Genomic DNA, 12,075 nt, shown 5'->3' with positions numbered 1-12,075 from the left:
TGCATCGATGTTATTCACATCAACTACATGTGTTAGGGAGTTCTATATCCTAACAACTCCTTGGGCAGGAACTGCTCAGGTCCTTACTGCAATTGCGATCTGGTACATGGCTTGCCGCTCTGTCACTTGAAATGCAATGCTTAGGCCACCAAATCTGTATCAGGAAAACTCCTTTGTCCTATGTTACACACACACAGCACCACATTCCCCTCATTAAGTCCTTTCAAGTTCATGACTAGGAAAACTGACAATCACACGTGCTGACTTATGTGCCACAGGGCAGTGAGGCAGGACCTCGGGAGTTCCCCTTTGGAACTGGTTATATGGACCTGCAGCAGTTAAGACCATAAGACATAGGAGCAGAATTAGGCCACTTGGCCCATCGAGTCTGCTCCGCCATTCAATCATGGCTGATATTTTTCTCATCCCCATTATCCTATCTTTTCCCCATAACCCCTGATCCCCTTTTTAATCAAGAACCTATCTATCTCTGTCTTAAAAACACTCAATGACCCGGCCTCCACAGCCTTCTGCAGCAAAGAGTTCCACAGATTCATCACTCTGGCTGAAGAAATCCCTCCTCATCTCTGTTTTAAAGGATCGTTCCTTTAGCCTGAGGTTGTGCCCTCTGGTTCTAGTTTTTCCTACTAGTGGAAACATCCTCTCCACATCCACTGTATCCAGGTCTCGCAGTATCCTGTAAGTTTCAATAAGATCCCCCCTCATCCTTCTAAACTCCAACGAGTACAGACCCAGAGTCCTCAACCGTTCCTCATACGACAAGCTCTTCACTCCAGGGATCATTCTTGTGAGCCTCCTCTGAACCCTTTCCAAGGCCAGCACATCCTTCCTTAGATATGGGGCCCAAAACTGCTCACAATACTCCAAATGGGGTCTGACCTGAGCCTTATACAGCCTCCAAAGTTTATCCCTGCTCTTGTATTCTAGCCCTCTCGACATGAATGCTAACATTGCATTTGCCTTCCTAACTGCTGACTGAACCTGCGCGTTAACCTTAAGAGAATCTTGAACAATGACTCCCAAGTATCTTTGTGCTTCTGATTTCCTAAGCATTTTCACATTTAGAAAATAGTCTATGCCCCCATTCCTCCCAAAGTGCATAACCTCACACTTTTCCACATTGTATTCCATCTGTCGCTACTTTGCCCATTCTCCTAACCTGTCCAAGTCCTTCTGCAGCCCTCCTGCTTCCTCAATACTACCTGTCCCTCTACATATCTTTGTATCATCTGCAAACTTAGTAACAGTGCCTTCAGTTCCTTTCTCCAAATCGTGAATGTATATTGTGAAAAGTTGTGATCCCAGCACTGACTCCTGAGGTACACCACTAGTCACCGCTGCCATCCTGAAAAAGACCCATTTCTCCCCACTCTGCCTTTTGCCAGTCAGCCAATCCTCTATCCATGCCAGGATCTTGCCCTTAACACCATGGGCACTTAACTTATTTAACAGTCTCCAATGAGGCACCTTGTCAAAGGCCTTCTGGAAATCTAAATAAATCACATCCACTGGTTCTCCTTTATCTAACTTCCTTGTTACCTCCTCAAAGAACTCCAGCAGATTTGTCAGACATGACCTCCCCTTGACAAAGCCGTGCTAACTCTGTCCTACTTTTATCATGCGTTCCAAGTACTCTGCGATCTCATCTTTAATAATGGACTCTCAAATCTTGCCAATGACCGAAGTCAGGCTAATCGGCCTATAATTTATCGTCTGCTGCCTCCCTCCTTTCTTAAACAGTGGTGTTACATTAGCTACTTTCCAGTCCTCTGGTACCCTCCCTGTCTCCAGTGATTTCTGAAAGTGGCCATCTGGCTGAGTTCCCTGAGACATTGTGAGTTCATTAGCCCTGGATGGGGGGGGGGGGGGAGTCTGTGGTTGTCATAATCTTGGCCATGGCTCAGCTTGGGGAGTGTGTAATAAGCAGCCATGAAAGAATAGCCAATGTCCTGGTGAGTGCTATGCTGTATGCAGTGTATGCTGAAGATGCAAGATCTGCACAATCTTAGATCCATAGCAGCAACGGGAAAGAGGCTAAGGTCCCTGAATAGGACCATGTCATGGGTGGCAGATTGGTGGCTAGAGGGGATGGCAGCTGCACACAACCTGTCCAACTATTAGGACAGCACACCAAGGGCTGAGCAATCAGAACATCATCTGCCACCTGTCCTAGTGAGGACAACTGCCTCTGCAGAGATTCAGGTGTTGCAGTAGTAGAGAGGGCCCCATTGGGTCCTGGTACAATGAGGCCGACTGCCACAATCCTCACAAGCATATGCCAAAGAAGTGAACATAAGACATAGGAGCAGAATTAGGCTACTTGGCCCATTGAGTTTGTTCCACCATTCAATCATGGCTGATATATCAATCATGGCTAACAGCCGGCCTCCTGAGGCAACAAATAAAGCAATACATAGAAGAATCAGAGTGGAGGAAACTGCGTCACTTAGAACATGAATTGGGTCCCTGTGGTGTTTAGATGAGTACAATTGTGTAGAGTAAAATATGAAACATGTATATAGTGAAACAAAATTGTGTGAAAATGTAGAACTATTTACAATACATTTACAAAACATTTTGAACTTTAAATGCAGTCAAATGTCTTTATTTTCTCACCTGCCATCTCAGCATAACGTCTAGCTGACCTTTATAAATCCGCATATATGGTTGCATATATGATGTTTCTGATGGCCTTCCATTGGTGTCTCCAATGCATTCCTCTGCCTTAGAGGTCAGCCTTTCCACTCGTGGAAAATTCCCTCATCTGAAGTGCCTTTGTATCAGCAGGTCTCTGGCCATGATGATGTCTTCCATGTACTCATCCCCTCAATGGTGACACTGACTGCCTCATCTCCAGGGTTCCACCTGTGGGCCTTCTTTACACTACTCTTACTCCTGAAATTCTTTCTCTTCCTCCTGGTCTTTATCCGAGGAAAGTTTCCCTTCTTTGACTTCCTTTGGGTCCAGTACCAAACTGCTTCTCTTTCATCAAGTTATGGAGCATGCAGTGTGCTACAATAATCCTGGAAACCTTTTACAGTGCTTTCTGCAAAGTCACTTCTGAGCAGCCAAGACATCTATACCTCATCTTCAGTAGCCCAATGGCCTGGTCAAGTACCTTGTGTGAAGGTGATTCTTGTACCTTCTCTCTAAGCTTCTGTTTGTGGTTGGCATAGGGGTATGAACAGCCACCTTCTCATTGAATATCCCTTAACCCCACATCCATCCATACTCTTGGGGGATTGGTCGGAACATTTGTGGCAGCCCAGATTCTCTCAAGTGAATGAGTCATGGGAACAGGCGCACACATGCAGGACTCTCTTGTGGCGGTCACATAGAAGTGGGACAATTAAATATCCCTTTCGGTTATGTCTGGGCTTCATTCTGTGTGAGAGTCCGTATTGCTTTATGCGTGCAGTAAACCACACCCTGCACCTGGGACAGGCCGGCAATTAGGGCAAAACCTGTCATCCTCTGTGTCTTTGATGTAGCATATGTCTAGAATGAGTTAAACTGGTTTAGCCTGATGAGGAGAGCATCAGTGACTTGGTATATGCACCTCCGACCTGCCCCATGTGTCAGTTGAGGAGCCTCAATGAGCCTGGGAGTTGTGTTGAAGGTCAAAAATGCCTCTTGGGTTCCTTAGCTGCAGGTCTTTTTAGAGGATACAAAGCCTAGCTTTCGGGATAGGCACAGCCATGTCCAGTAATGTTTCTCAGTCGTGTTCAAGTACGTGACCTGTTGCATAGACCCTTTTGGGTTGGGAGTGCCCCGCTCTTCAACACCACCTTCTTGCAAGTACTCAGCATCTTGATTCCTCCCATCCTTGGGTCCCTGCACATGATGCATAAAGCATTTCAGGCTGCTGCTGTACCTGTGTCTCTCTGTATTGGAGATAGTCTGAAGCTGCACCCATGAGAACATGAAGAATTCTAAAGAGGGTACTTGACAGATGAAGACTCTGAAGCTGCATTGGATATCTGTTGCTGGCAGGTCTGCAGCAGTGCTAGCTGTGGACTGTAAATATACTTCTGTGGACTCCCACAATCCCTGGGTCGGCAGGCAAGCATTAGTTTTAAGAGCTGAAGGAAATGCTGCAGCAAAGTTGCTCTAAACCAGTTTTCTTTTTATTCATTTGTGGGACATGGGTGTTGCTGGCTGGCCAGCATTTATTCCCCATCCCTAGTTGCCCTTGAAACTAAGTGACTTGCTAGGCCATTTCAAAGGGCATTTGAGAGTCAACCACGTTGCTGTGGCTCTGGAGTCACATGTAGGCCAGACCAAGTTAGCACAGCAGATTTCCTTCCCTAAAGGACATTAGTGAACCAGATGGGTTTTTCTGACAATCAGCAATAGTTTCACAGTCATCAGTAGATTCTTAATTCCAGATATTCTTTATTGAATTCAAATTCCACCATTTGCTGTGGTAGGATTTGAATCCGGGTCCTCAGAACATTAGCTGAGTTTCTGGATTAATGGTCTAGCAATAATACAATTAGGCCATCGCTTCCCCTTAAGAATGAATTCCTGCACTCTTCCCAGCCTGGCAAAAATGGCTATGACTCAATGGACGAGATGTGCTTTTTTAAGGTTCACAAAACACACTACTGCAGATGAAAATACCTTGCTTTTGGGCGGCACGGTAGCACAGTGGTTAGCACTGCTGCTTCACAGCTCCAGGGTCCCGGGTTCGATTCCCGGCTCGGGTCACTGTCTGTGTGGAGTTTGCACATTCTCCTCGTGTCTGCGTGGGTTTCCTCCGGGTGCTCCAGTTTCCTCCCACAGTCCAAAGATGTGCGGGTTAGGTTGATTGGCCAGGTTAAAAATTGCCCCTTAGAGTCCTGGGATGTGTAGGTTAGAGGGATTAGCGGGTAAATATGTGGGGGTAGGGCCTGGGTGGGATTGTGGTCGGTGCAGACTCGATGGGCCGAATGGCCTCCTTCTGCACTGTATGATTTCTATTCTATGATTTCTAAAAATTAATTTCCTGCATCATTTTATAATGACACCACAATGTCAGTGGATCTGACTCCAACCCACAAAAAGGTCACATGATAACAGGGTTGGGAAGGGAGAGGAAATTATTTTCTTGAGGCAAAATCTAAAGAATTTCAGGGCCTGAGTTTTACAATTGTGGAACGTGCATGATGTAGTCCTGAACATTTGTAAAATGGTGCCTGATGAAGTCAGGAAGGCATTCCAATGTCATTGCGCCATCTGATGATATTTCAGTCGGTGGGCACACACAAGTCAAAAGTGCACCCTCCAACATTTCATGAGTCAATGAGGATCATTAAAATGGCAGTTGTCCAGGACGTTATATGGTCCTTGCACTTGGCACACAGACTGAGGCGGCATTTGTGTTTTTAATGGATTTTCCATCCAGGGTGGATTAAAGGGCCCACGGCAGACGCCAGGGTGAATAGGTAGGAGTTTTACTGTGAGTGGCATGCAACTGCTGTATTGATAGTTTCTGGCAATTTAGTGTTGTTCTGGAGAGCTTTCACATTTATTAGGATTTTCAGAGGTCTTCAACCAAAAATCCCCTTCAGTGCAGAGCCATATGGAAACATCAGCACAAAAATGAGTACTGTGTACTCTGCTGGAGGGACTGCCTCAGAAGAAGAGAAGAGGGCCAGAAAGGAGAGGAGGCTAGGTGCAGCAGGCAGCATCCCAGAGTGTGACCCCTGGATTGGGAGGCACAGCCAGAAGCGGGGGCAGGGCCAGCAGAAAGTGCCAAGCCTGAAAGATGTGCTGGTTAGGTGCATTGGCCATGCTAAATTCTCCCTCAGTGTACCCAAATAGGTGCTGGAGTGCGGTGACTCAAGGATTTTCACAGTAACTTCATAGCAGTGTTAATTTAAGCCTACTTGTGACACTAATAAATAACCTTTAAACAAAGAAGGGTTCAGAGAAGGCCCCATTATCCAGCAGGCAGGATCCTACAAGCAGCACTCTTTCTACCTGGTGTCGTGAGGATGCCGCATCTGAGGGAGAAAGAGAAAATGTCATTAGCAAACATCACCGAGTCTCTGAATGCATTCTGGTAGTTTTTCACAATGGGCAACTGCCTCAGAGAGACATTGTGAATGATGCGCAATGCGGATATTGGTTTGAACATCTCCTTTCAAATGCCACTGCATCTACATCTCTTATACCTTCCCACAGTCTCTTCTCTGTCTACTGGACTCCTACCTTCCTCTGAGATCTCTGCCTCTTCACAACATACGGACCTGGCTCCATGTTCACAGACTAATTCCAGAGCTTCCTCCTCTACCTGCATCAAAATCAGGAGATTGGGCACATCACCACCCATTCATCCTCGCTCCTGAACTTCATGACTTCATCTCCTGTAAAATCAAAAGTGCTTTCATCAGTTCCCCTTCCACATGCCAGACTAAACCAGCCTCCACAACCACCCCCCGCCCCCCCACCACACACACACACACACACACAGGACACAGGTTCAGGTGCCCATCACATTGGCACACCTCACCCTTGCATACATCCAAGCCAACCAGCACATATTTTTGAGTCTTTCAAGGCACGGGGCTTTGCGCCATTTAATACTCTGCATTGCATCCCCCGTGAGCATCAACATGTCCTGCCACCCACTAAGACATCTATGCACAGTTACAAGTGGACTCAGTACTCAATCTGGCAGAGGGCAGAAGGTCATTGAACCTTTCCTACACTGGAGCCAAATGCAATGCACAAAATCATTCCCGCTCACCTGGGCAGCCACCTCCATCCATGCCGCCTTTGTTCGGTGAGGTGGCTTCCTCTTACCATCCTGCAGGATCAATATATCCCACTGGGCACTCACAACTTCCAGAAGAACATGTAGGCATTTATCAGAAAAAGAGGGGTTGGGGGACATTACCTTCCTATCTGCAATGGGCTGCAGGCCTGAGGCCATAATTACTGCTCAGATACAAATAATCCATCCAAGCACTGACTGACTCATGTATAGCTCCATCACGCTCCTGACCATCTCTTGGAAACCTCAAGCTCCCTGTCCATTTTTAAATCTGCCTCCCACCCCTGGAACCCCAATGGACATGGCACCCATCCTGCTCCCACCCCCTCCGACAATGCTGAGCCAGTCTCAGTGTGCATTTCATACTAGCTGGCCGCGAATTGGCCAGCCGGTATGAAATCATTGTCTGGAGCCAATCATGGGCGGAAGCAGATATCACATCCACTTCCAAGCCCACTGATTGCGCTCCCATGCCAAGCACAAAATTCAGGTCCAGGTTTCCTGACCCCATTCCCACTTCCAACCAGAGATGAACATCTGCTCCAATATCTCTGCTTTTCAATTCTATCCTTCTATAAACCTCATATAATGTATAATCTGTCTTGTGCGTTTTTTCTGCAACATATTTCCCACAATAACCACTTTTAGACTCCTGATAGCAGCAGTCTGTGCACAGATTCATACAGCAGGTACACGGGACAGTCTTCAATAAATTATTTTCATTGTCCTTCTTTCATAAATAAATGAAACTATTCAGCAGGATACAGTCCTGATCTTTGAGAAAATGCTGGTTAAAAAGGTCATATTAGTTAAATGTTTAATACTTTAAGATTAATCTATAATTGAGAGGCCATACAGTCAAACCTCTTTATAGCCAACTTGGTTATTACAAACCTTCTGCTGAAGTATAGAGTTGAATCCCTGTTAAAACAGACAACTGTTTCTCAATGGTTCACAGCTCAGCTCCCACATTTGCAATGGTTTTTACCCCATTATTATGAGCTGGTCAGCTGTCATTGTTTTGACACTCACAGGAAGTGCGCAATGACATCATCAGGCATGGTTCCAGTCCATGTGCGACAGTTGGAAAACCCAGTGCAGCAGCTGTGTCTGTGGTAAAGGCTCAACCCTCGATAGAATGAAGCCCCAATGAGAAGAACTACTTGGCCAGTCCCCATGGGTTTGTAATAACGGGGTCTGACTGTATATTGTTAATATCCCCAAATTGCATTTTAGAAAACTTAAATAAAAATGTAATATTAAATAGCTAGTACAAATTTGTGTAAGAACATTAATTTGGTACAGTGCCTATTCTAATAAGGTTTTTGGAACACTATCCTTGAAGTCATAGTTCCAGCAATAACATGTACTGTAAAGTGAAAAGGAAGTTTTCATTGCTTGCTGTAAAATTTAATGTGATAGAAATAGTCAAGTGTCTAGCTGTCAGTAAGCATGTTATTATAGTATAATAATTTTATAATTTTTCATATATTTAAAATTATTTAGTCAACTGATCTTTTGCACATTTGCTTACATCTAATAGTGTACACTATTATATATTTATTATATCAACATGAAATGTAAGAAAATGTTGTTTTAATTTATTTTTTATACTTCAGTAATTTGTTAGTGTATCTTTGCATTTAGGATTAGTACCCTTGTAAAAGTTTGGCTTACAAAGCACACTTCCAATTGATTTTAATTCTCACATTGCGATTCGATCTATTTTTCAACAATACTGCAACAGTTACATTTGTACTATATTGAAACAGGAAATCGAAAAACCACAACTTTTAAGAAATAATGTGGTTTCATTTTCATTATAATTTAACAAAGCAATCTTTAAAGTCAAATAAAACAACTTAGACAAGAGTACTTACGGTATTACAGTTTATTAGCTGAAAATTTTTGAAAGCCTTTCCAATTCGGATGTGTTTCTTCATGCTGGAGATTAAACCTCAATTATTTTAAATTCTTGGTCTTTAAGTTTGCTTTTCCATCATTAGTCATTATGTACATTTCCTCAGATTAATTTCACTCATAATATCAAACCTTTAATTTGAAAAGACTTTAGAGTCTCAGTAATGTTTCATCATCAAATCATAAAATACCCTTTTGTTATTTCTCTTCTTTAACACATAACATGTTCCCCCCTTGATCCTCATCTCTCCTTTCTTTCCTTCCACTTGCCTCTTCCATATGTTGACCAATCTAATCCCACCCTCTGTGTTTGCTCCTGTTCTTCCTTCCTTCCTCACCCTGGCTGGACCTACCCAACTGTTTGTTCCTGTTCCTCTCTTCATTTGCAGCTTAGAGATGGCTAAAGTCAGCACCCAGACTGCTTCCGTCACGAACCCTGTTGACCTGAACGTGAACCTCTCTCAGTCTGCTACCCCTACCTCAACCCCCACCTCTGTGGCTGTTTTGGCGGCAGCAGCAGCTGCCTCCATGGTTAATGTGAATCCCCCTTCCCCTTTACCAACGCCCCACTATGCCGTTCCTGTCTCCAGTCTGCTTGGCATGAAAACTGTCCCGCTTCTGGCACTTAATGCCACGGCCGCTACAGGGGGCCCAGGGAGTTTATCTACTTATACTCCCAAAATTCCTTCGACGAGTGGGGTTAAGAAATCTGACCGGCAGAAGTTTGCTCCGTATTGAAGGGATATGAAGGCAGGTTTTCCAGTTTCTACCAAATCATATGGTTGATATAGATACTAAGGAAACATTTTAAACTTTTATAATTTCTAATGTAACAGTTGAGACCTAAAATTGTCTTCCACCTTCCATGACTATTAACAATATGATGCAACTAGTTCCAACAGCTCACTGACTTACTAGATTAAATAAAGAACTGTTTTCCCACAGTCTGAAACAAAATGATTAAGAATTGTAGTTGAAGAGGATCAGTGCACTAATTCTACAACTGATATCCATTGACAATAGAGAACAAATGAGAGAGAACCTTTTACAAAGAGATATATGAATCAGCAAATTATCACAATTTTTCACCAGATGAGAGAAAAATTAGAAAAATGTCTAAATCTAAGAAGCAATGAAACAGAACTGTAAACCTTGTGAAGTAAACTTTTATCTTTGCTGCCAGGGCGTGAAATATAGGGTTTAGTTTAATGGCTGTGCTAGAAACTGGAAAACTGATGGCACCCCTGCCGCAGCCATTTCCGGGAGCCTCAGTGGTATTACATGTGAGCTACCTGCCTGCTATTGGAGCCTTCAAAGAATAAGCGCCTGCTCTGCTTAATCAGGAGGCCTCTCCCTGTCAGCCGTCAGAGAGGATGCCAGCAGTGGTGGCAGGATGAAGCCCTTCACTGGCACTTAAATACCTCATTTGACCATTGGATGGGAAGATCATCCCCAACAGTCCCCACTCCTGATTTAATTGGTAGAGGTTTGGAAAGACAATGGATACTCTGCTTCCTGCCCTCCTGTTCAATTCTGTGGCACCTCCCCACCTCCCAGCCTGCTCCCGGCCAGGAGGGAAAGAATGTGGGGACAGGCAGCAGGAGTTAAATGCCCACTGTATGGACAGAGAACAGAGGTGAATTGGGGAAGTGAAAATTGCATGCACAATTGTCTAATTGTCCATCCATTACTATGACTGGATGAATAATTGGGCAGAGGAAGGTCCAGGCAAAAACAGGTACCCCAGCAGCGATCACATCATGGGCTTCTCTTAGGCAAGGAGCAGGGGAATCTCTTTAGGGGACTCCACTGTGTCCATTGGAGGCAGCCCCCACAAGAATTGTAACCCTCCATTTAATCACGCCCGACCTCTCGATCAGATTGACCAGCAATTATCTGAGCCAAGACTTGCTCCCCAGCTGAGGGTGGGAGTCTTGAACTTAAAAAAAAGTTAATACTGCTTCCAACCTAAAACAGCTAGCTTTTCAGTGGGCGGGCTTTCCGCCCATTTTTTAGTCTGGGTGGGCTTGGGAAATATGAGCCCCACAAAACCCAATGCCATGGAAATATAATTTGCAAAAGCTTTTTGACTATTTTTTGTGTAGTCCCCAGTAATGCCTTTAAGGATGATAGTTAGGTTGATCTAGGCCAAAACACACAGCTTGTGTGACCCACTGATGGAGTTAGTTAATCTCAGGTGTGACAGCTGGAAAGAGTCCACGATTGATCATAGTACCCGTGGGCCAGAAAGGGAAAAGGATGTGCCTGGGATATTACAGCTTATGATTGTTAAATAACTTCAGCATAGACAATAGGCGAGGCCTGCCAGTATATACTGGCACTTGTGTGAAGTAGCAGTGTAACTTGTATATTCTCGCAAGAGTCTGTGCCTTCAGAGAAAGGGAAGAACATTGGGAAAAATCCTCTTCCAAAATGACAGCAAAGCAGCAGAAGCCTTTAGGTATTTTATAAATGGTTACGATTTTTAAAATTGTCTCAGTCTGATGAACAAAGTTTAGATTTGCTATTGAGAGGGAAACTCAGAGGGAAAGTCATCACTGGGCTTGCTTGCCTCCAGGCAGACAAGTTGAGTGTATGTGAGAACAGGTCACCTATCTGTTCTTTCGACTGCAGAACAACACAAAAGAGCAGAAAACAAGAGGGAGATATCCTCACCAAAAAGTAGCTTCTTTGTAATATTTAATGCTTATGCCGCTAATCCATCCAACCTATAGGACGAGACATGGAATTGTTGAATGTTTTGTGGAACAAGTAAACAGAGGATAGATTTTAATGGAGTCCACTGCACTAGGTATGATGATGGTGGTAGGGCAGGGGAGTGAGGGTATCGAGAGAATTGGGCAGGACTACCTGCATCCGAAGCAGGAAAACTGTTCTAAATGTAGTGGGACAGGGAAGGGCCCAAAATGAGAATTCAACTCACTGATGACCTGATGTTAATTAGGCTTATTTATGAGCCACTTAAAGTTAACTATCCGTGAGCCCATTGGAATTTAGTGGCAGCATGGGGATTTAACAGGTTTCACACAAGTTTCCTATGTCATTTGTCAAACCCCATCAGGTTTGCCTGTGTCGTACCGATGGAGTGGAATGGTGGCGGGGTGAAGGGGGTGTGGGTCAGGGGAGGGGGCCCTCGATGACAGGCACTCAAACCCTCATATACTTATGGAGAGAACCAGCAACAGGAAGAGGGAGAATGACTCAGAGCCCCCCCAGCAATTGCTTCTGTATGTCCCTCCCTCCACATCACCAGCGACCATCTCCTGCTACTCCCATCCTGCTGCACTTGCCTCAAGGGACCCAGCAATGGTCCCTGGTGCCACCATTTCTGGTGGTACTGCCAGCAATGGAGA

The 12,075-nt window shown here is 44.6% G+C and overlaps 1 protein-coding gene across 2 annotated transcripts in view; it reads left to right on the top strand.

The window, feature by feature from the left end:
- The window catches only part of LOC144503475 (poly(rC)-binding protein 3), a 55,296-nt gene extending 45,857 nt beyond the window's left edge, over positions 1-9,439 (top strand). The window contains exon 12 of one of the 2 annotated variants that reach the window (XM_078227818.1): positions 9,091-9,439. In XM_078227818.1, coding sequence (XP_078083944.1) covers positions 9,091-9,439 — 349 coding nt within the window. Of the gene's footprint in view, positions 1-7,815; positions 7,901-9,090 lie in introns of those variants that run through there. The other variant, XM_078227826.1, reaches the window with a different exon arrangement.
- Positions 9,440-12,075: the final 2,636 nt, after the last annotated feature.

The sequence above is a fragment of the Mustelus asterias genome, chromosome 2 (assembly GCF_964213995.1).
Source record: "Mustelus asterias chromosome 2, sMusAst1.hap1.1, whole genome shotgun sequence".
NCBI lineage: Eukaryota > Metazoa > Chordata > Chondrichthyes > Carcharhiniformes > Triakidae > Mustelus > Mustelus asterias.
This window is presented reverse-complemented; position numbering and strand designations above follow the sequence as displayed.